The sequence below is a fragment of the Bombina bombina genome, chromosome 4 (assembly GCF_027579735.1).
Source record: "Bombina bombina isolate aBomBom1 chromosome 4, aBomBom1.pri, whole genome shotgun sequence".
Lineage (NCBI taxonomy): Eukaryota > Metazoa > Chordata > Amphibia > Anura > Bombinatoridae > Bombina > Bombina bombina.
Window position 1 is genome coordinate 286,628,682 of NC_069502.1, and position 25,638 is coordinate 286,654,319.

The following is a 25,638-nucleotide window of genomic DNA, read 5'->3' on the forward strand; positions in this document are numbered from 1 at the left end:
CGGCTCCACCATGGAAGCTACCTTTGAGACGAGACCTTCTTGTTCAAGGTCCGTTCGAACATCCGAATCTGGTCTCACTCCAACTGACTGCTTGGAGATTGAACGCTTGATCTTATCAAAGCGAGGGTTCTCAGATTCTGTCATTGATACTCTTGTTCAGGCCAGAAAACCTGTAACTAGAAAAATCTACCACAAAATATGGAAAAAATATATCTGTTGGTGTGAATCTAAAGGATTTCCTTGGGACAAGATAAAAATTCCTAAGATTCTATCCTTTCTTCAAGAAGGTTTGGAGAAAGGATTATCTGCTAGTTCTCTGAAGGGACAGATTTCTGCCTTGTCTGTGTTACTTCACAAAAAGCTGGCAGCTGTGCCAGATGTTCAAGCCTTTGTTCAGGCTCTGGTTAGAATCAAGCCTGTTTACAAACCTTTGACTCCTCCTTGGAGTCTCAATTTAGTTCTTTCAGTTCTTCAGGGGGTTCCGTTTGAACCCTTACATTCCGTTGATATTAAGTTATTATCTTGGAAAGTTTTGTTTTTGGTTGCAATTTCTTCTGCTAGAAGAGTTTCAGAATTATCTGCTCTGCAGTGTTCTCCTCCTTATCTGGTGTTCCATGCAGATAAGGTGGTTTTGCGTACTAAACCTGGTTTTCTTCCGAAAGTTGTTTCTAACAAAAACATTAACCAGGAGATAGTCGTGCCTTCTTTGTGTCCGAATCCAGTTTCAAAGAAGGAACGTTTTTTGCACAATTTGGATGTAGTTCGTGCTCTAAAATTCTATTTAGATGCTACAAAGGATTTTAGACAAACATCTTCCTTGTTTGTTGTTTATTCTGGTAAAAGGAGAGGTCAAAAAGCAACTTCTACCTCTCTCTCTTTTTGGCTTAAAAGCATCATCAGATTGGCTTACGAGACTGCCGGACGGCAGCCTCCTGAAAGAATCACAGCTCATTCCACTAGGGCTGTGGCTTCCACATGGGCCTTCAAGAACGAGGCTTCTGTTGATCAGATATGTAAGGCAGCGACTTGGTCTTCACTGCACACTTTTACTAAATTTTACAAATTTGATACTTTTGCTTCTTCTGAGGCTATTTTTGGGAGAAAGGTTTTGCAAGCCGTGGTGCCTTCCATCTAGGTGACCTGATTTACTCCCTCCCTTCATCCGTGTCCTAAAGCTTTGGTATTGGTTCCCACAAGTAAGGATGACGCCGTGGACCGGACACACCTATGTTGGAGAAAACAGAATTTATGTTTACCTGATAAATTACTTTCTCCAACGGTGTGTCCGGTCCACGGCCCGCCCTGGTTTTTTAATCAGGTCTGATAATTTATTTTCTTTAACTACAGTCACCACGGTATCATATGATTTCTCCTATGCAAATATTCCTCCTTTACGTCGGTCGAATGACTGGGGAAGGCGGAGCCTAGGAGGGATCATGTGACCAGCTTTGCTGGGCTCTTTGCCATTTCCTGTTGGGGAAGAGAATATCCCACAAGTAAGGATGACGCCGTGGACCGGACACACCGTTGGAGAAAGTAATTTATCAGGTAAACATAAATTCTGTTTTTGTAACCTGTGAAAGTTCCAAAAGTCTTAATTACCTCTAAGAGGGGATTCAAGTTGGTAGCAGGATTGCCTATAAATAACAACAAGTCATCTGCATACAGCGACAGATGTTGCTTATGGTCTAAAACGTCTAATCCCGCACATTTTTGTCGGATGTGACATGCAAGGGGTTCTATGGCTAGGTCGAAGAGCAAAGGGGACAACGGGCATCCCTGTCTGGTACCCCTCTGCAATACAAATGAGGGGGAAAGCTCCCCATTAACTATCAAAGATGCCTTAGGGGCTGTATACAGCCGTTGGAGAAAAGCTGTAAAGTTGCCTGAAATGCCGAATTTTTCTAGTGACGTATGCAAATGATCCCATTCAATCCTGTCGAACGCCTTCTCCGCGTCAAGGGCGAGGAGACAGGCGTCTTGTAGATCTACAGGATTAGAGGAATGGGTGTTATACCAATAATAGGAGGTAATTGCCAATGTTTTCCTGATATTGATCACTGATGATCTCCCTTTTACAAACCCGGTCTGATCTGTGTGTATGATTGAGGGAAGAATCTGGGCCAACCGGTCAGCTAAAATTTTGGTCAGTAGTTTATAATCGCTGTTTAACAGCGAAATTGGGCGATATGAGGAGGTATCTGTGGGATCTTTATCAGGCTTAGGGATGAGACAGATGTTTGCCTCTGTGAATCTGGCATCTATTTGAGAGGAACCCTCCAAGTATGCGGTATATAGGGAGGCAAGAGTTGGGGCCATCTCATTCACAAGAAGTCTATAGTACTCTACAGGTAGCCCATCAGGGCCTGCCGCTTTTCCGAGTTTGGCTCTATTTACAGCTTTAACTACTTCCTGGGGTAGAATGCTGGCGCTAAGTAGTGAGTTATGCTCTTCTGAGAGAGCCGGGATATGTGTAGCATCCCAGAAGCTTTGCTTAGCCTCTAAGCTAATCTCTTGGCTGGTATATAAAGAGGAGTAATATTTAATAAATTCTGACATGATTTCTTTGTTGTTTGAAGTTAGATGTGATTTAGATTTTATGGCCAGTATGTGTGATTTAGGCGTATAGAGTTTGACTAAATTTGCTAGCAACTTACCCGACTTGTTGCCATGCCGAAAGTACCGTCCCTGTCTGTGTATATCAAAATTGATATTCTGCTGAGCTAAGTATGTGTCTCTAGCCATCTTAAGCTCATAATATAGTTTGCTAGATCCAGGAGTGGGGTTAGAGAGGTACTCATTATATGCCTCAGTAAGGTTTGCTAAAAATGTCTCATCAATTTTTTTAATACTTTTATTGTGATGTGCAGCGAAGGAGGTGATAGAGCCCCTCATAACGGGCTTGGAGGCGTGCCAAAACAAGTTGGGGTCCTCTTTGTGCTGGTCGTTATCTGAGGCATAATTTACCCACGCACTTTTCAGATGTTGACGAAAATTCATGTCGTGATATAGATAAGAAGGGAATCTCCAGGATCTACTTGGGGGTCTCATGGGTGTTGGCTGAAGTAAGAAATGAATTGGGGCATGGTCTGAAATCGTTATGTGTTCTATGGTCGGATGCTGGATTTGAGGTGTGATAACAGAGGAGGTGAGGAAATAATCTATTCGTGAAAGGGTGTTGTGTTAGACAGACAGGTATAATCTCTCTCCAATGGGTTTAGTATTCTCCATACATCTACAAGATTTAAAGTAGTCTTTAAGTTATTTATCAATGAGACCTCCCTCTTATATCTTGAGTGTGAGAAACCTGAGGAGCTAGCTGATGCCGGGTCCCTAAACCTGTCCAAAGGGAGGGCCTGGACCAAGTTGTAATCCCCCCCCAAAATGATAGGAGCAGCGTAAGTGGCCAATTTAGCTATTAGAGAGGACCAAAAGAAAGGGCAGAATTCATTAGGACCGTAAACATTACATATAGTATATTCCAGATTCCCTGCTTTTAGAATTGCAATTATATATCTACCGTCCTTATCTATCTCTACTTGTGAAAAAGATACCTGGAGTCCCTTTCTTACCAGGATGGCCACCCCTCTTTTCCTACTTTCAGTAGGGGAATACAGGATATGACCTACCCATCTAACTTTCAGTTTTTCATGTTCTTCAGAAGTCAATTTGGTCTCCTGGAGCAGAGCTATATCAGTATGGAGTTTTTTAAGCTGTTGTAGGATCATACTCCTCTTTGCGGGGGACGTAATGCCCCCAACATTCCAGGAAGTTAGCCTAAGGTTTATGGCCATATGGTATTAGTATAAGGTAAAAGTGGGCTAGTGCAAAAAGTGAGCTGCGCGGTGTGTGTCTTTGCTCTTGGACGACTAGTCTGGGACATATGAGGTCAAAGGCCCTCCACGTGAGATGAAAACCATGTGTGTGGAATTTAAATGGAGATCCAAAAAGTTGGAACCCAAGAGATTGACTCACCAGCGAGAAAGGAACAGGGGCAATGTTCTCTGAATTCGTGCCCATGGGGGGAGAGACCACAAGCGCTCCAGAAATGATCTGAGGACGGATCCAAAAAGAAAACATAGTTATAAGCAGGCACTTTTTGAGATGCAAGATATTATCAAATGAGGCAACCATGTGAATTAACAGATCAGAATGTTTGGTACATAACATGAGTAATTGTAATGAAATTTCAGTAAGATTATACATAACATTGTCTATAGTAAACCAGGAAATCTCTAAGAAATGAGAAAACATGATTGCGTTAATGATACATATGAGGTAGAGGTACATAATCACGGCTGCGCCCATGTCTAGGCTTCCTGTCCTAGAGATAATCTGTTTATAAGGAAACCAGAGGAGTAGTAAGAACACATAACAACAGCAGATATTATGACATCTCAGCTCTAGGAGCCGGCCCATGGGAAGGTGGGAATAGGGTGACAAAGCCATATGAAACCTTAAGGTATATAGTAAAGCTTTAGAGAGAATAATCATACCAATGTTTTGTGCACACAATATGTGCCAGGGAATAGATTGTAGACAATGAGGTAGGGGCGGTGGCGGAGGTGGCGGCGAGTATTGAAGGAATTTGTGCTTGGTATCGATATGGCAGGCCCAAAACAGTACTGCGACATCAACGGCCACTAGTGTCAGAAGGCATGTGGCGAACATAAGGTCCCCACAAAGGTCTACAAGGGGCGAGGCGGGGTTAAAGCACTTAAGGAGGCATAGGAGAAACCAGCAATAACTAAGAATTATCTTGATAGAACCCATACAGAAAACAGGATTAAAGTACACTAAATATTGTTTCCCAACCATAATAATTCTATGTGCAAAAGAACACAAACCTGCATAAACAGTGCAACAGCAAAAATAGCAAATTGTCATTTGCGGGGTCGTGTATCCGGTCTCACACGAAACTGGAGAATACAAGCAGAACCACAGACCCCGCAAGAGCAAGATACACATTATAAGAAACATGATGTGCAATTAAAGAAACTGTGAACATTGATACTTATTAGTGTCTCTTCATCCATTGTCTTGTTTCCGTTCCGATGCCAGGTATGCCTGTGCTGCCGCAGGAGAATGGAAGGTTTTGGGGCCTGACATGCTCTGGATTTTTAGAGTGGCTGGAAACATGAGCGCAAATTTACGCCCCTGGTCATGCAGAGTGGAGCAAATGGAAGCAAAGTCTTTGCGTCTCTTGGTAACCTCGACTGAAAAGTCCTGAAAAAGCAAGATGCGGTGGTCCTCAAAGATAACTTCCTTGGTCGCTCTGTAGGCTCGTAGGATCGCCAGCTTATCCTGGAAATTCAAGCATTTAAAAATCACCTGTCGTGGCCTCTCTCTGGAATTTTCCAAATGCCTGTTGGGGCCTATGCGATGTGATCTTTCTATGTCTAGAGGCAGACAGTCCTGAGGCAGGCCTAAGATTTTTGGAAGGGTCATAGCAGCAAATTCTAGCAGATCCTTATCTTTAATGGATTCAGGGACTCCTATGATTCGGAGGTTATTTCGTCTGCTACGATTTTCCAAGTCCTCCACTTTATCCATTAGTTGCTGATTTTGTTTCAGTAGGCGTTTTAGAGAGATGTCTGATTCATGCTGTCTGTCTTCGACCCCCGAGATTCTTTGTTCCGCAGCTGACATGTGTGCAGAGAAAAGCCTCACTTCGCTGGTCAAGGTGTCAACACCCGTCTGCAAGCTATCCATTTTTGGTAAAAAAAATGCCTTAAGGTCCTGCAGGAGTGAGGAATGGTCTCCTGAGGAGTTGCCTTCAGTATCTGCAAATGGAGGGTTGGCCTGTGTTTCTGATAGAGTCTTTTGTCTTTTTTCCAGGTTTTTTGATCGGTGGCTCATGGTGCTACTTAAAGGCAAGGGCAGCCTGTGGAAATACTCGTCTACTTTCATAGAACAAAATGCAGAAAAGTCTGAAAATATTGTAATATTGTGAAGAATCCACCAGGTGGCGTTGTTGAGCTGTGTACTGCTGCAAATGAGTGGAAGAGATGGAGGGGGAATGGAGTATAGAAGAAAAAGTAAACACAAATAAGATGATTGCAGATATCACATCCCAGGCTGGAGAAGTGAAATGACAAAAATTTAGCTATACCAGCTATGTAGATTGTGTTGCTTCCCTCTCCTTCAAACAGATTTCTCACTCGTAGCTAAGGGATCCCAATTATGATCCTGAAAAAATTGAGCTATACCAGCTGCAAAATTTGAAGTGCTCGGATAGTATGGGATATAGTTGGAGCACAAGTTATTGCACTGCTTAGGGTTCAGACACTGAATATGCACTTAAAAAAGAGAAAATTGTATTGCTTCCTCACCCTCTAGCAGATCTCACACTCACAGCCAAAGAATCCCAATTATGATCTTGAAAGCTTGCACTACAACAGCTGCAAGATTTGAAATACTCAGATAGTTTGAAATATAGCTGTAGCATAGGTTAGTGCACTACATAGAGTCCAGACACTGAATATGCACTTGTTAATGTAAATCACCCCCAGCAGTCACAGGGGCACCAGGAGAAAGTGATAGCTGATGTAGCCCTGGGGAGAATACAACTGCTAGCGGTTTGAGTCCCAAAATGAAGATGTGATGGCTTGAATTATTGGTAATAAGCTGGAGCTAGTTGAAGTGAAAAATGGGTGTACTTGTGTCTGTATTATATCACTCCTTATGCGTGACCAAAGTGGTTAAAAGTCTCTCATGAGTGTGGGGGGAAGTGTCCCTTGGGGTACCTTTTATCCGGGCTCCGGAATGACACAACCTGGGGTGCAGCGGTGCCAAGCGTCAATCCAATCTGCTGCGACGTCCCCACTTCTCATCCACTCCTCCCGGCAGCAGTTCTGAAGGCCGATGTCCTTCTAAGGGCTCCGACTGAGCTATAACACAGAGGAGTCGGGGAGGGCTCCGGCAAGATGGCGCCGACCTGCGCTTGTGTGCGCGCCACGTGGGTCAATTAACTTAGCCTTCCAGGGCGAGGGCGATCTTTCTGCCCTACACGATGCTACTTCGGCCAGCTGGGGTATCTTAAGGGGCTACCCAGCAAGGCAATACCGTGGGATAAGCCGGCCGGCAGCAGTAAATGTCATTTAGGTTAGGCAGATTCACGGAGCTCTTCACTCCTGCTGCCAGCCGCTAGCTCCGCCCACCGGAAGTCGACAGTTGTGCTTTTAAAGATCCTATGGATAAAAAGTTAGAAGGTTTACTTAAGAAAATCTTTGTTCAATAAGGCTTTCTTCTCCAACCTATTGCCTGCATTGTTCCTGTAACTACTGCAGCGGCTTTCTGGTTTGAGGCGCTGGAGGAGTCGCTCCAGACGGAGTCCTCATATGTCGAAATTATGGATAGAATTAAGGCTCTAAAGCTGGCTAATTCATTTATCACAGATGCCGCTTTGCAATTAGCTAAGTTGGCGGCAAAAAATTCAGGCTTCGCCATTATGGCACGCAGAGCGCTTTGGCTCAAGTCATGGTCGGCCGATGTGTCGTCAAAATCCAAATTGTTAAATATCCCTTTCAAGGGAAAGACCCTTTTCGGGCCAGAATTGAAAGAGATTATTTCAGAAATCACCGGGGAAAGGGCCATGCTCTCCCCCAGGACAAGCCTTTTAAGGCTAAAAACAAAGCTAAATTTCGTTCCTTTCGTAATTTCAGGAGCGGTCCCGCTTCAGCCTCTACAGTTGCAAAGCAAGAGGGTAACGCTTCACAGCTCAAGGCAACCTGGAAGCCTTATCAGGGCTGGAACAAGGGTAAACAGGCCAAAAAGCCTGCAGCTGCTACCAAATGACGGGGTAGCCCCCGATCCGGAACCGGATCTAGTAGGGGGCAGACTTTCTCTATTTGCTCAGGCCTGGGCAAGAGATGTTCTCGATCTCTGGGCTTTAGTGATTGTTACCCAGGGATATCTTCTAGAATTCAAGGACTCCCCTCCAAAGGGAAGGTTCCATATTTCTCGTCTGTCTACAGACATGACAAAGAAAGAGGCGTTCTTACGCTGTGTAGATGACCTACATACAATGGGAGTGTTCCACCCAGTTCCAATTGCGGAACAAGGGCTGGGGTTTTACTCAAACCTGTTTGTGGTTCCCAAAAAAAGAAGGAACTTTCAGACCAATCCTGGATCTCAAATTTCTAAACAAATTCCTCAGAGTCTCATCATTCAAGATGAAGAACATTCAGACAATCTTACCTATGATCCAGGAAGGTCAATATATGACTACCGTGGATCTAAAGGATGCGTACCTGCATATCCCAATCCACAAAGATCATCATCAGTTCCTCCGGTTCGCTTTTCTAGACAAGCATTATCAATTCGTGGCTCTTCCATTCGGTTTAGCCACTGCTCCCAGAATTTTCACAAAGGTGCTAGGGTCCCTTCTGGCGGTTCTAAGACCGCGGGGCATAGCAGTGGCGCCTTATTTGGACGACATCTTACTTCAGGCGCCGTCTTTTCACAGAGCCAAGGCTCATACGGAGATTGTATTGGCCTTTCTAAGGTCTCACGGGTGGAAGGTGAACATCAAAAAGAGTTCCCTGTCCCCACTCACAAGGGTTCCCTTCCTAGGAACACCAATAGATTCGGTAGAAATGAAAATATTTCTGACGGAGGTCAGAAAGTTGAAACTTTTAACTACTTGCCGAGTTCTTCATTCCATTCCTCGGCCATCTGTAGCTCAAACTGAGGGCGATATTCAACGCACTTCAGGCATGGCCTCACCTAGCTGCGGCCAAATTCATAAGATTTCAGTCAGACAACATTACGACTGTAGCTTACATCAATCATCAGGGGGGAACAAAGAGTTCTCTAGCGATGAGGGAAGTAACCAAAATAATCAGGTGGGCGGAGGCCCACTCCTGCCATCTCTCAGCAATTCACATCCCAGGTGTAGACAACTGGGAGGCAGATTTTCTAAGTCGTCAGACTTTTCACCCGGGGGAGTGGGAACTCCACCCGGAGGTATTTGCCCAGCTGATTTAGCTATGGGGCATTCCAGAGTTGGACCTGATGGCGTCCCGTAAGAACACCAAGCTTCCTCTCTACGGATCCAGGTCCCGGGACCCCAAGGCGGCATTGATTGATGCTTTAGTAGCGCCTTGGTCCTTCAATCTGGCTTATGTTTTCCCACTGTTTCCTCTTCTCCCTCGTCTGATCGCCAGAATCAAGCAGGAGAAGGCGTCGGTGATTTTGATAGCGCCTGCGTGGCCACGCAGGACTTGGTATGCAGACCTAGTGGACATGTCATCTGTCCCACCATGGACACTGCCAATGAGGCAGGACCTTCTAATACAGGGTCCGTTCAAGCATCCAAATCTAGTTTCACTACTGACTGCTTGGAGATTGAACGCTTAATTCTTTCAAAGCGTGGTTTTTCTGTGTCAGTTTTAGATACTTTGATCCAGGCTAGAAAGCCTGTCACCAGGAAAGTCTACCATAAGATATGGTGGAAATATCTTTGTTGGTGTGAATCCAAGGGTCACTCATGGAGTAAGATTAGGATTCCCAGGATATTGTCTTTTCTCCAAGACGGTTTGGAGAAAGGATTGTCGGCTAGTTCTTTAAAGGGACAGATATCTGCTCTGTCTATCCTTTTGCACAAGCATCTGGCAGAGGTACCGGACGTTCAAGCGTTTGCACAGGCTTTAGTCAGAATCAAGCCTGTCTATAAACCTGTGGCTCCGCCATGGAGTCTAAATCTAGTTCTTTCAGTTCTTCAAGGGGTTCCGTTTGAACCTTTACATTCAATAGATATTAAGTTGTTATCTTGGAAAGTTTTGTTTTTGGTAGCTATCTCTTCTGCTCGAAGAGTCTCAGAATTATCTGCCTTACAGTGTGATTCACCTTATCTGGTGTTCCACGCAGATAAGGTAGTTTTGCGTACCAACCCTGGTTTTCTTCCTAAAGTTGTTTCTAACAAGAATATTAACCAGGAAATAGTTGATCCTTCTCTGTGTCCTAACCCATCTTCGAAGAAGGACCGTCTTTTGCATAATCTTGATGTAGTTCGTGCTTTAAAGTTCTATTTACAAGCAACTAAGGATTTCAGACAAACATCTTCTTTGTTTGTTATCTATTCTGGTAAGAGGAGAGGTCAGAAAGCGACTGCTACCTCTCTTTCCTTTTGGCTGAAAAGCATCATCCGTTTGGCCTATGAGACTGCTGGCCAGCAGCTTCCTGAAAGAATTACTGCTCATTCTACCAGAGCAGTGGCTTCCACATGGGTTTTCAAAAATGAGGCTTCTGTTGAACAGATTTGTAAGGCAGCGACTTGGTCTTCACTGCATACTTTTGCCAAATTTTATAAATTCGATACTTTTGCTTCTTCGGAGGCTATTTTTGGGGGAGAGGTTTTGCAAGCAGTGGTGCCTTCCGTTTCGGGTACCTGTCTTGTTCCCTCCCTTTATCTGTGTCCTTAAGCTTTGGTATTGGTATCCCACAAGTAAGGATGAATCCGTGGACTGGATACACCGCAAGAGAAAGTAATTTATCAGGTAAGCATAAATTCTGTTTTTTCATCAGGATAAGGCAGTTTTGCAGACTTCATTTAAATTCTTACCTAAGGTTCTAAAGTCTAACAACATTAATAGAGTAATTGTTGTTCCTTCCTTGTGTCCTAATCCTAAGAATTCTTTGGAGAGATCTTTACATTCTTTGGATGTGGTGAGAGCTTTGAAATATTATGTTGAAGCTACTAAAGATTTTAGGAAGACTTCTAGTCTATTTGTTATTTTTTCTGGTTCCAGGAAAGGTCAGAAGGCTTCTGCCGTTTCCTTGGCCTCATGGTTAAAACTTTTGATTCATCAAGCCTATTTGGAGTCGGGTCGAGCCCCGCCTCAGAGAATAACAGCTCAATCTACTAGATCAGTTTCCACTTCCTGGGATTTTAAGAATGAAGCTTCAGTTGATCAGATTTGCAAAGCTGCTACTTGGTCTTCTTTGCTTACATTTACTAAATTCTACCATTTTGATGTATTTGCTTCTTCGGAAGCAGTTTTTGGTAGAAAAGTTCTTCAGGCAGCAGTTTCAGTTTGATTTTTCTGCTTTTGATTTAAGTTTTTTCCTCACATTTATGAGAATTAACTTATATTTTGGGTTGTGGATTAATTTTTTAAGCGTAAAATGGCTGTTTTTATTTTTATCCCTCCCTCTCTAGTGACTCTTGCGTGGAGTTCCACATCTTGGGTATTGCTATCCCATACGTCACTAGCTCATGGATTCTTTCCAATTACATGAAAGAAAACAAAATTTATGTAAGAACTTACCCGATAAATTCATTTCTTTCATATTGGCAAGAGTCCATGAGGCCCACCCCCTTTTTTATGGTGGTTATGATTTTTTTGTATAAAGCACAATTGTTTCCAAATTCCTTTGTTGATGCTTTTTACTCTTTTCTTTATCACCCCACTTCTTGACTATTCGTTAAACTGAATTGTGGGTGTGGTGAGAGGTGTATTTATAGGCATTTTGAAGTTTGGGAAACTTTGCCCCTCCTTGTAGGATTGTATATCCCCATACGTCACTAGCTCATGGACTCTTGCCAATATGAAAGAAATGAATTTATCAGGTATGTTCTTAAATAAATTATGTTTTTCTGCATCATGGCTTATGTACCTATATGACATTCACCAACATGAATATGCTCAGATATTTGTCAAGGAAAATAATAGATCACATGCAAAATAAAATCAGAGGCAACATGTGCTGCATTTGAAAGTTGCTTGTTGTGCACAAGCTGTAAATCGTTTTAAGAATGTTTGTTTATTGACATTAAAAAATTGTTTTGGTAGATGCTCATTCTTGGCTATAAAGAGCAAAATTTCAGTTACAAGGGCAATTGGTCCCACCCCCAGGCACCCATACTCACCATGTTCCTCTGCCAATTATGATAAAAAAAAAAAAAAGACAGAAAGACAGGACTTATAGTTTGAGTTTAATGCCCATCCTTTGAATTTAAATCCAATCTTAGTGCTATGTAAAGACACAGACGGAGATATGTAAATGTAGTTTTTACATGTGATTTAATATTTCTTTCTCAATTTCACAGGAAAGTGCTTTGGTTGATAATTCTACAGAAAGGAAGAAGTCAACAAATCAGCATTCCCATAGACAGGGCAAAGGTATGCTTATTTTACTGCAGTTAATAATATATTCTTTTTTTTTGTTTAAGAATAAAAGGGACAGTCTAGACAAAATTTTCATTATTCAGATTTGACTTGTAATTTTAATCAACTTTCCAATTTACTTTTATCTTCAAATTTGCTTTGTTCTTTTGGTATTCTTAGTTGAAACTAAACCTAGGTAGGCTCATATGCTAATTTATAAGCCCTTGAGGACTGCCTCTTATCACATGCTTTTTAAATTGCTTTTCACAACAAGAGACTGAAAGTACATGTGGGCCATATAGATAACTTATTTAACGCCCGGGAGTTATTTAAGATTTAGCACGACACAATACTAAACACAAGTCAGTAGATAATAAACAGTCACTTTCATGTGATCAGGGGGCTGGAAGAAGGTTCTTAGATACAAAGTAATCACAGAGGTAAAAAGTATATTAATATAACTGTGTTGGTTATGCAAAACTGGGGAACGGGTAATAAGGGGATTATGTAACTTTTAAAACAATATAAATTCTATTGTAGACTGTCCCTTTAAAACCATTATTTTCACCATGTTTTAAATCTTGAAGAAATGCATGCATGTTAATTTAGCAATAATTGACACATTAATTTGTCTCTTTTATATTTAAAACAACATGTTTACTGTACTGTGATTTTTTTTTTTATTTCTTGTTCCTGGTTTTTTTTGCTTAAAGGGACACTCTGAAGTCAAAATAAAGCTTTCATTTTTCAGGAAAGCATGCAATTTTAAACATCTTTCCACTACCAAAATGTGCTCAGTCTTTATATTTACACTTTTTTGAGTCACCAGCTCCTAATGAGCATGTGCAAGAAATGACAGAATATACGTATATGCATTTCTGATTGGCTGATGGCTGGCTGGAAATAGACATAACTTCAAAATTTGTCAGAAAAATAAAATCTACTACTCATTTGATGTTCAGACTAAGTACTATCACATTGCCTTTTTATAATGTATTTGTTGACTATGCACATTTATTGTATTTACTGGTCCTTTAAATTAGTTGCACATTTTCCCAAAGTGATAGGCTTTGGATATGTTCTCTGCATCCATCTATTTCTTATTTTTTTCTATTGTAATTTTGTATAAACGATCGACAATAGTAAACCATGAAAGTAAATATGTAATCTGTTATTATGGATTTTTGAAGAGCTGTTTCACTTTGACGCTATATGTAATGGAGCTACGGTACTCAGACTGAATATCTCTGTTAGCAAGGACTTCCTTGGTTACTGCAAGCTCCCAAAAAGTTATTGAAGCTTCCCAAAATTATTATAGCTTTCGGCCAAGCATCAGTCTAGACTCAATGTTTGGTAAAACAGGACTGCTTTATTGAGAACACAGCTCAATATTTTTAAATACACAGGGACCCTCCCCTGGCTCTAGAGACGTGTCCAGGACAGGCAATCCTGGGTCTGTGGACAGTTGCTGTGGACATGTCCTAGTTGGCTGCAGCTATAGCACCGGAGTCCGGGCCTCTTAGCCAGGATCATCAATGGTGTCGAGCCAGGACGACTGTCGTGGGGCAATCGCCAGGGGTCAAGGAATGCTGTGAGGTCCAGCAGGTTCGGTTGCCTAGTGTTGCCGTATTCATCAGCCAGCCCTGCAGCGGCCTCTGCGGTTTAGGGCTGTTTGTCCCGAACCTAGTCCCTCACTTCCATTGACACGCAATTATAAAACTGCTCCAACTGTATTAGCTGCACAGCGGATAGAGTGGCGGCTTGGGACTCCAGCATTTAGTGGTTTGCGGCACCGTGCATTCAGTACACCCACTCGGAATAAGAATCCTGGTCTGCTTTCCTCAGCTCCCGGAATTTGCAATGGTAAGCCTCAGGGGTGATGGCATACCTAAGAGTGCCTCCCTGACCCACTCATAGCACATGCTGTCTTTGTCTGAAACTGCCTGGTATGCCTCTGCTGCCTTCCCTGTCAGCTAGCTGGCCAAGATGGGAGCCCATCAATATCTTCCTCGAGCCCAAAAGTACAGAAGGCCTGAACAGGCAGTTTCTTCTTCTGGCTATTATTATTCTTGGGGTGCCTGCTCTCACTTACCGTTATTGAAGCTCTGCTAGCTGTATCTGATAGGCACGCTCCTTTTCATTTTCTTTCACGCTCTTGATGCTCCCTTTCTTCTCGCTCTTTGCTCTTGCCTCTTCTATTGCTTTTCTCTTTCCAAAGAGACTTCTGCAGATAATTATCGTATCAAATCCAGTGTGGGATGTGCTCATATATGGACTGGTGGTAGGGCTGCACGATTAATCGCATATGCGATTTTAAACCGTGATTAACCGCCGCAATTTAAAAACCGTGAGGGTATGCGATTTCTAACTACGCCCACTATGACATCATTTTGGGATGCGCAATTCCTATGTAGGTAGTGTGAACGAAGTGTGCGAGTGACAACGTAACTTAAAATATTTTTTCCCAGACACAATTGCCCGTATGTTAATATGTGAAGTTCAGAAGTGTTGCCATGTGCTCCTCTATTTGAGGTAATTTATTGGTTGAATGAGTGGGGATAGAAGTTGTCTAATAAAAGTTGTTTTTCAATTATTTAAACCCCAAGTGTGGTATTTAGTGTGAAGAAATAATGATTTTAGTTGAGCAGATTGTTTTGGGTAAATGCATGATAATTATATGGCAGTGTACTTTCTTATTGTTCAGGTTTAAAATAGTTGCTATAGATTCATATGAGCTGAGGCAGAAAGGAAGGAGCAATGTAAAAAGACAGTCATATCTTTGTGGAGATCACTGATCTGCACTAAAACCCACAAAATCTGTTCGCACTTTGTGTATTTTAATGCTCTCAGCCTGTATTGGTCAATGAGAAACATTTAAATTAAAGGGACTGTAAACACCAGAATTTTTGTTGTTTAAAAAGGTAAATAATCCCTTTATTACCCATTCCCCAATTTTGCATAACCAACACAGTTATAATAATATACTTTTTACCTCTGTGATTACCTTGTATCTATGCCTCTGCAAACTGCCCCTTTATTTCAGTTCTTTTGACAGACATGCATTTTTAGCCAATCAATGCTTGCTCTTAGGAGCTTCACGTGCCAGAGCTCAATGTTATCTATATGAAACACACGAACTAACGCCCTCTAGTGGTGAAAAACTGTCAAAATGCTTTCCGATTAGAGGCAGTCTTCAAGGTCTAAGAAATTAGCACATGAACCTCCTAGATTTAGCTTTCAACTAAGAATACCAAGAGAACAAAGCAGAATTGGTAATAAAAGTAAATTGGAAAGTTGTTTAAAATTGCATGCCCTATTTAAATCATGAACAATTTTTTTGACTTTACTGTCCCTTTAAGATTCTGTAGTGTTAAATAAATGTTTTAATGAAAAATTAAGGTGTTATAGTAATTTAAAAGAAAATCAGGATTAAATTGCAATTGCATTTTTTTAAAAAAAAATTCGGATTCCCCCCATATTGCCCAGCCCTAACTGGCGGTCTCTGACCTCCCTGGCAAAGTCACTTTTCCCAGAGGTTATGGAGCTGCAGCTCTTTGAGTGGTTACCAGCCTGATCTCCCTCCATGAGCTCTGCAACTAAGATAGCTTTAGGCTTTTTGCTAAAAAAAAAACAAAACACTTAGGGGGCGCACAGAATAACAATAAAATCTATAATGATATTCTAATTCACAAAGGTGAGAGTCACAATTAAGAACGACTGTCCAAATAGTTCTTATGAACAGTTCATATGTTCCATCAAGGTCGCTCTTCTTAGGGTTAAAAGACTTCACTTCCACTCTGAAATACAGAAACAGAAGGCGCCTCCTAGACTTAGGCTTTTTGCTGGCCACTTGTCCTCTGGATTTCAGCAAAGCTTTGAGGGTGCTTCTCTTTAGAGATGTGTAACGCTGTTCCATCCACCAGACACGAACAGACGAAGACCGAATGCTGCTTTGTTTGTCCCGGTGGTGGTTTGGTAGTTGGCTCAGTTAAGGAAGCAAAACCCCACCCGTTGCCACCAAATGTAATGGAGGCTAAGTTTCTCCGTTAGCAAGGGCTTCCTTGGTTATTGCAAGCTCCCAAAAAGTGATTAAAGATTTCCAAAGTGATTATAGCTTTCCCCCAAGAATCAGTTGTGGCTTGATGTTTGGTAAAACATGACTGCTTTATTGAGAACACAGTATTTATACACACACAGAGTGAGAGACTGGCCCTGATAGCAATCTCCCGCCTTGGTTTTCCTGCCTATAGTGTCCATTGTCCAAGAGTTCCAATGCCCCTATACAATCAGTGTCCCCATTCCTCCTGTCTGCATAGGGACCCCCAAAACCATGGTTTGCCCGGTGCCTCACCTAATTGCCGACAACATCTCAAAAGAGCGACCTGATCCCTTAAACGCTGTTCGATCTGCACCACTTTGAAGATATACAGCACCTAGGCTCACTTCTGGTCTGGCGCTCAATTCCAGAAGCCTGGGTAGGCCGCCGGGGGTGTTACTGGTCTTCCAGCTGCCTGCCGATGGCGTTTACTGCAACTCCCGTGACAATATAGATGATACATTTATGTTGATTTATGTTTGACTTCTTTTGTATTATATATCAACCTCCATCTATACCAGTTTCCCCCTTAGTTTTGCTTTATTTTCACAATTATAATGACATGTTTTCTCACAATTTTGTACAATAATGTACAGAAGGGTTGGGTATGGCTCCTTTCTAGTGTGGGGAAAATTGTATATGTTTTAGGAATGCATTCCCTTTCTCTGTATAAATATCTAAAAAGAAAAATGTGTGTATTTTCCCTGAGCTGATAGAACTTGATATGCTAGTGGGATAAAGGAGGATCCCAAACCTCCAAAAATTGTCAATACTAAATGAGAAAACTAACTAGTAGTAGATTACTCTACCCACAGCGCTAACAGCTTAAATCAGGACACCATAGTGTAAATAAAATAGTGGCAATATGTTGCAAATCAAATACTGCTAGCTCACAGATATAATATGTATCCAAAAATTACAATTTATTAAAATACATAGAATACGCTGATCAGACGTATATAAAAACAAAGACAAAACAAAAATGTGTTAAAAACAATATTGAATAAATGGCAGTAGTGTTGAATATCCCAAAGAACCAATATGGTGATACAAAGTGTAGTATCCAAGATCGTTATGAAGCTGGGATCAAAACCAGAGATCAGATGACTTGCAATACGATATTTCACTTCAACTCAGGATCAGAGCTGGAACACAGATATATTCAAATCAAACGAAGAAAAAGAACCAAGCAAATGGTTTTCACTTTTACTTACACCAGAGGTTCTCTTAGGGCGCAGTGTCTTCTCCTTAAGGCGTATCCCTGTCTGTGCAGTAACCGACTGTGTTAGTGTCCACAGTGATGGTACAAAGTTTGCAGCGGCTGTTAGATCCTTTCTGATACGGATGCCTATGAGGGACAAAATAATGCAACAACAGGAGCAACGCGTTTCAGCCTGTTCCGGCCCTTTGTCAAGCTCCAGATGAGATCAGATAGATGGTTTATAAACCCTAAGAAGGATTTTCATTGGATATTGCGAGAATCAACCAAATAAATTACTAAGTAGATCAAAATTCTGATAGTTATTTAATGATAAAGATAAAAATACAGTTTGTAACTAAAAGTTATAATATATAAGTGCAAAAGGAAAATTCATAATCTTAGAGATTTTTCTTCTATAAGGTACGACGAGTCCACGGATTCATCCTTTACTTGTGGGATATTATCCTCCTGCTAACAGGAAGTGGCAAAGAGCACCACAGCAGAGCTGTCTATATAGCTCCTCCCTTAGCTCCACCCCCAGTCATTCTCTTTGCCTACTCTAAGTACTAGGAAGGGTAAAGTGAAAGAGATGATAAAATATTAGTTTTTAATTTCTTCAAGCAAGAGTTTTTTGTTTTAAATGGTACCGGTGTGTACTATTTACTCTCAGGCAGCAGATGGATGAAGACTTCTGCCTGGAGGATGATGATCTTAGCATTTGTAACTAAGATCCAGTGCAGTTCCCACAGAGGCTGAGGAGTACAGGAATCTTCAGTGTGAGGAACGTTTTCATGCTATACAGCAGTGAGGTATGTTCAGTCATTTTTTCTGGAGAGACTGTGTATTTCAGAAAGGCTGACAGTATCCCCATGAGGGTAAGGGTAAGCAGTAATCCTGAGAGCTATAGACAGGCATTACTAAGCTTGCATAAGGGGCTAATTAAAAAATGGTTGACACTGAGTTTTGAATGTTTGTGGTCAAACGTTTTATGAACTGGGAGTGCTGTTAACGTTTTGTGGGCAATAATGTTTCTCTTGTTAAGTGTGTTCAGTCCACGGGTCATCCATTACTTATGAGATATATTCTCCTCCCCAACAGGAAGTTGCAAGAGGATCACCCAAGCAGAGCTGCTATATAGCTCCTCCCCTCACATGTCATATCCAGTCATTCTCTTGCAACCCTCAACAAAGGAGGAGGTCGCGAGAGGAGCTGGAGTTTTTACTTAATTATTCTTCAATCAAAAGTTTGTTATTTTAAATGGCACCGGAGTGTGCTGTTTTTTCTATCTCAGGCAGTATTTGGAAGAAGAAACTGCCTGCATTTTCTATGATCTTAGCAGGCGTAACTAAGATCCACTGGCTGTTCTCGACATTCTGAGGAGTGGGGTAACTTCAGAACATGGGAATAGCATGCGGGGTCCACCGCAAATGAGGTATGTGCAGTACAATATTTTCTGGGAATGGAATTGACTAAGAAAATACTGCTGTTACCCGTATGATGTAAGTACAGCCTTAAATGCAGTAGTAGTGACTGGTATCAGGCTGATAAATGTATGCACAGTAGAGTTATTTTCTAGGGACTAGAATTTGACTGTGAAAATACTGTTAATACTGAAATAATGCTTAAGCCTTATCTGCAGTGGTAGCGACTGGTTGCAGGCTTAGTGATAACTTTGCATGACATTTAAAGAAGTTTATTTTCAAAACGTTTACTGGCATGTTATTCGTTTTGTGAGGTACTTTGGTGATAAATCCTTTGGGCATGAATTTTTTTCCACATGGCTAACGTATATTTCTGCATAGAAACCGTTATATCAGGTCTCCCACTGTTGTAAATGAGCGGGTGGGGCCTCTTTTTAGTGCCTTGTTGCGCAGTTAAAATTCTAGCACAGTCTTCCTGCTTCTTCCTCCTTGATCCAGGACGTCTCTAGAGAGCTCAGGGGTCTTCAAAATTCGTTTTTTGAGGGAGGTAATCAGTCACAGCAGACCTGTGACAGTGTGTTAGACTGTGATAAAAACGTTTTTATATTAATTTGATATCTGTTTTTTTGGGTACTGAGGGGTTAATCATCCGGTTGCTAATGGGTGCAATCCTCTGCTATTTAGTACATTTAAAGAATTGTTGACTATAACTGAATTATTCTTTAGTTACTCAACTGTGTTTTTTAAAAGCGCTGCAGCGTTTTTTATATTGCTTGCAAACTTATTGAAAGTATTTTCCAAGCTTGCTAGCTTCATTGCTAGTCTGTTTAAACATGTCTGATACAGAGGAATCTGCTTGTTCATTATGTTTAAAAGCCGTTGTGGAGCCCAATAGAAATATGTGTACCAATTGTATTGATGTTACTTTGAAAAATCAATCTGTACCGCTTAAAAAATTATCACCAGACAACGAGGGGGCAGTTATGCCGTCTAACTCTCCTCACGTGTCAGTACCTTCGTCTCCCGCTCGGGAGGTGCGTGAGATTGAGGCGCCAAGTACATCAAGGCCCTTACAAATCACTTTACATGATATGGCTAATGTTATGAAAGAAGTGTTATACAATATGCCAGAGTTAAGAGGCAAGCGCGATAGTTCTGGGTTAAGGACAGAGCGCGCCGATGACACGAGAGCCATGTCTGATACTGCGTCACAATTTGCAGAACATGAGGACGGAGAGCTTCATTCTGTGGGTGACGGTTCTGATTCGGGGAGACCGGATTCAGAAATTTCAAATTTTAAATTTAAGCTTGAGAATTTCTGCGTGTTGCTAGGGGATGTGTTAGCGGCTCTGAATGATTGTGACACGGTGGCAATCCCAGAGAAATTATGTAGGCTGGATAAATACTACGCGGTGCCGGTGTGTACTGACGTTTTTCCTATACCAAAGAGGCTTACAGAGATTATTAGTAAGGAGTGGGATAGACCCGGTGTGCCTTTTTCCCCTCCTCCGATATTTAGAAAAATGTTCCCTATAGACGCCACCACAAGAGACTTATGGCAGACGGTCCCTAAGGTGGAGGGAGCAGTTTCTACTTTAGCCAAGCGTACCACTATCCCGGTGGAGGATAGCTGTGCTTTCTCAGATCCAATGGATAAAAAATTAGAGGGTTATCTTAAGAAAATGTTTATTCAACAAGGTTTTATATTACAGCCTCTTGCATGCATTGCGCCTGTCACTGCTGCAGCGGCATTCTGGTTTGAGTCTCTGGAAGAGACGATTCGCACAGCACCATTGGATGAGTCTCTGAGCAAGATTAGAACCCTTAAGCTGGCTAATGCGTTTGTTTCGGATGCCGTAGTGCATTTAACCAAACTTACGGCTAAAAATTCCGGATTCGCCATACAGGCGCGCAGAGCGCTCTGGCTTAAATCCTGGTCAGCAGATGTAACTTCTAAGTCTAAATTGTTAAACATTCCTTTCAAAGGGCAGACCTTATTCGGGCCCGGCTTGAAGGAAATTATTGCTGACATTACTGTAGGTAAGGGCCACACCCTTCCTCAGGACAGGGCCAAATCAAAGGCCAAACAGTCTAATTTTCGTGCCTTTCGTAATTTCAAGGCAGGAGCAGCATCAACTTCCTCCACTCCAAAACAGGAAGGAACTACTGCTTGTTACAGACAGGGTTGGAAAAGCAACCAGTCATGGAACAAGGGCAAGCAGGCCAGAAAGCCTACTTCCGCCCCTAAGACAGCATGAAGTCAGGGCCCCCTTTCCGGAGACGGATCTAGTGGGAGGCAGACTCTCTCTCTTCGCCCAGGCTTGGGCAAGAGATGTACAGGATCCCTGGACGCTGGAGATTATATCTCAGGGATACCTTCTGGATTTCAAGACTTCTCCTCCACAAGGGAGGTTTCATCTGTCAAGGTTATCAACAAACCTAGTAAAGAAAGAGGCATTTCTACAATGTGTACAACACTTCTTAGTGATGGGAGTGATCCACCCAGTTCCGCGGACGGAACAGGGGCAAGGGTTTTATTCAAATCTGTTTGTGGTTCCCAAGAGAGAGGGAACCTTCAGACCAATCTTAGATTTAAAAATCTTAAACAAATTTCTAAGGGTTCCATCGTTCAAGATGGAAACCATTCGAACCATCCTACCCATGATCCAAGAGGGTCAATATATGACCACAGTGGATTTAAAGGATGTCTACCTTCACATTCCGATTCACAAAGATCATTATCGGTACCTAAGATTTGCCTTTCTAGACAGGCATTACCAGTTTGTAGCCCTTCCCTTCGGGTTGGCTACGGCCCCGAGAATTTTTACAAAGGTTCTGGGCTCTCTTCTGGCGGTACTAAGACCACGAGGCATAGCGGTGGCTCCGTACCTAGACGACATTCTGATACAAGCGTCAAGTTTTCAAAATGCAAAGTCTCATACAGAGATAGTTCTAGCATTTCTGAGGTCGCATGGGTGGAAAGTGAACGTGGAAAAGAGTTCTCTGTTACCACTCACAAGGGTCCCTTTTCTAGGGACTCTTATAGATTCTGTAGAGATGAAGATTTACCTGACGGAGTCCAGGCTATCAAAACTTCTCAATGCTTGCCGTGTCCTTCACTCCATTCCAAGCCCATCAGTAGCTCAGTGCATGGAAGTGATCGGCTTAATGGTCGCGGCGATGGACATAGTGCCATTTGCGCGCCTACATCTCAGACCGCTGCAACTATGCATGCTAAGTCAATGGAACGGGGATTACTCAGATCTCTCCCCTTTGCTAAATCTGGACCAGGAGACCAGAGATTCTCTTCTCTGGTGGTTATCACGGGTTCATCTGTCCAAAGGAATGTCCTTTCGCAGACCAGATTGGCCGATTGTAACAACAGATGCCAGCCTACTAGGCTGGGGAGCAGTCTGGAACTCCCTGAAGGCTCAGGGGTCGTGGACTCAGGAGGAGAAACTCCTCCCAATAAACATTCTAGAATTAAGGGCAATATTCAATGCTCTTCTAGCTTGGCCTCAGTTGGCAACACTGAGGTTCATCAGATTTCAGTCGGACAACATCACGACTGTGGCTTACATCAATCATCAAGGGGGAACCAGGAGTTCCCTAGCGATGTTGGAAGTCTCGAAGATAATTCGCTGGGCAGAGTCTCACTCTTGCCACCTGTCAGCGATCTACATCCCAGGCGTGGAGAACTGGGAGGCGGATTTTTTAAGTCGCCAGGCTTTTCATCCGGGGGAGTGGGAACTTCACCCAGAGGTATTTGCCCAACTAATTCTTCGTTGGGGCAAACCGGATCTGGATCTCATGGCATCTCGCCAGAACGCCAAGCTTCCTTGTTACGGATCCAGGTCCAGGGACCCGGGAGCGGTGCTGGTAGATGCACTAGCAGCCCCTTGGGTTTTCAACATAGCTTATGTGTTTCCACCTTTTCCGTTGCTTCCTCGACTGATTGCCAGGATCAAACAGGAGAGAGCATCAGTGATTCTGATAGCGCCTGCGTGGCCACGCAGGACCTGGTATGCAGACCTAGTGGACATGTCATCCTGTCCACCATGGTCTCTACCCCTGAGGCAGGACCTTCTAATTCAGGGTCCTTTCAACCATCCAAACCTAATTTCTCTGAGGCTGACTGCTTGGAAATTGAACGCTTGATTCTATCAAAGCGTGGGTTTTCGGATTCGGTTATTGATACATTAATACAGGCTCGGAAACCTGTTACCAGAAAAATTTACCACAAGATATGGCGTAAATATTTATATTGGTGTGAATCCAAGAGTTACTCATGGAGTAAGGTTAGGATTCCTAGGATATTGTCTTTTCTACAAGAGGGTTTAGAAAAGGGCTTATCCGCTAGTTCACTAAAGGGACAGATTTCTGCTCTGTCTATTCTTTTACACAAGCGTCTGGCAGAGAATCCAGACGTCCAGGCTTTTTGTCAGGCTTTGACTAGGATTAAGCCTGTGTTTAAAGCTGTTGCTCCTCCGTGGAGCTTAAACTTGGTTCTTAAAGTTCTCCAGGGTGTTCCGTTTGAACCCCTTCATTCCATTGATATTAAGCTTTTATCTTGGAAAGTTCTGTTTTTGATGGCTATTTCCTCGGCTCGTAGAGTCTCTGAGTTATCTGCCTTACATTGTGATTCTCCTTATCTGATCTTTCATTCAGACAAGGTAGTCCTGCGTACTAAACCTGGGTTTTTACCTAAGGTTGTTTCTAACAAGAATATCAATCAAGAGATTGTTGTTCCATCCTTATGTCCTAATCCTTCTTCAAAGAAGGAACGTCTTTTGCATAATCTAGATGTGGTCCGTGCTCTGAAGTTCTACTTACAGGCAACTAAAGATTTTCGACAAACTTCTTCTCTGTTTGTCGTTTACTCGGGACAGAGGAGAGGTCAAAAGGCTTCGGCTACCTCTCTCTCTTTTTGGCTTCGTAGCATAATACGCTTAGCCTATGAGACTGCTGGACAGCAGCCTCCTGAAAGAATTACAGCTCATTCCACTAGAGCTGTGGCTTCCACCTGGGCCTTTAAGAATGAGGCCTCTGTTGAACAGATTTGCAAGGCTGCAACTTGGTCTTCACTTCATACTTTTTCCAAATTTTACAAATTTGACACTTTTGCTTCTTCGGAGGCTGTTTTTGGGAGAAAGGTTCTACAGGCAGTGGTTCCTTCTGTTTAATGTTCCTGCCTTGTCCCTCCCATCATCCGTGTACTTTAGCTTTGGTATTGGTATCCCATAAGTAATGGATGACCTGTGGACTGAACACACTTAACAAGAGAAAACATAATTTATGCTTACCTGATAAATTTATTTCTCTTGTAGTGTGTTCAGTCCACGGCCCGCCCTGTCTATTTGAGGCAGGTTCTAAATTTTAAATTATAACTCCAGTCACCACTGCACCCTATAGTTTCTCCTTTCTCGTCTTGTTTCGGTCGAATGACTGGATATGACATGTGAGGGGAGGAGCTATATAGCAGCTCTGCTTGGGTGATCCTCTTGCAACTTCCTGTTGGGGAGGAGAATATATCCCATAAGTAATGGATGACCCGTGGACTGAACACACTACAAGAGAAATACATTTATCAGGTAAGCATAAATTATGTTTCTCCAACATAGGTGTGTCCGGTCCACGGCGTCATCCTTACTTGTGGGATATTCTCTTCCCCAACAGGAAATGGCAAAGAGCCCAGCAAAGCTGGTCACATGATCCCTCCTAGGCTCCGCCTACCCCAGTCATTCTCTTTGCCGTTGTACAGGCAACATCTCCACGGAGATGGCTTAGAGTTTTTTAGTGTTTAACTGTAGTTTTTATTATTCAATCAAGAGTTTGTTATTTTAAAATAGTGCTGGTATGTACTATTTACTCTGAAACAGAAAAGAGATGAAGATTTCTGTTTGTATGAGGAAAATGATTTTAGCAACCGTTACTAAAATCCATGGCTGTTCCACACAGGACTGTTGAGAGGAATTAACTTCAGTTGGGGGAACAGTGAGCAGTCTTTTGCTGCTTGAGGTATGACACATTCTAACAAGACGATGTAATGCTGGAAGCTGTCATTTTCCCTATGGGATCCGGTAAGCCATTTTTATTCACACAGTAAATAAGGGCTTCACAAGGGCTTATTAAGACTGTAGACATTTTCTGGGCTAAATCGATCATATTTACACATATTTAGCCTTGAGGAATCATTTAATCTGGGTATTTTTTGTAAAATAATATCGGCAGGCACCGTTTTAGACACTTTATTCTATGGGGGCTTTCCCTAATCATAGTCAGAGCCTCATTTTCGCGCCGGTATGGCGCACTTGTTTTTGAGAACAGCATGACATGCAGCTGCATGTGTGTGGAGCTCTGATACATAGAAAAGTCTTTCTGAAGGCATCATTTGGTATCGTATTCCCCTTTGGGCTTGGTTGGGTCTCAGCAAAGCAGATTCCAGGGACTGTAAAGGGGTTAAATATAAAAACGGCTCCGGTTCCGTTATTTTAAGGGTTAAAGCTTCCAAATTTGGTGTGCAATACTTTTAAGGCTTTAAGACACTGTGGTGAAATTTTGGTGAATTTTGAACAATTCCTTCATACTTTTTCGCAATTGCAGTAATAAAGTGTGTTCAGTTTAAAATTTAAAGTGACAGTAACGGTTTTATTTTAAAACGTTTTTTGTGCTTTGTTATCAAGTTTATGCCTGTTTAACATGTCTGAACTACCAGATAGATTGTGTTCTGACTGTGGGGAAGCCAAGGTTCCTTCTCATTTAAATAGATGTGATTTATGTCATAAAAAATTTAGTAAAAATGATGCCCAA

The 25,638-nt window shown here is 42.3% G+C and overlaps 1 protein-coding gene across 3 annotated transcripts in view; it reads left to right on the forward strand.

The window, feature by feature from the left end:
- Positions 1 to 25,638, forward strand: part of HLTF (helicase like transcription factor) — a 502,174-nt gene that overhangs the window by 141,196 nt on the left and 335,340 nt on the right. For all 3 annotated transcript variants that reach the window (XM_053709998.1, XM_053709997.1, XM_053709996.1), the window contains exon 9: positions 12,053 to 12,125. In XM_053709998.1, coding sequence (XP_053565973.1) covers positions 12,053 to 12,125 — 73 coding nt within the window. The remainder of the gene's footprint in view (positions 1 to 12,052; positions 12,126 to 25,638) is intronic.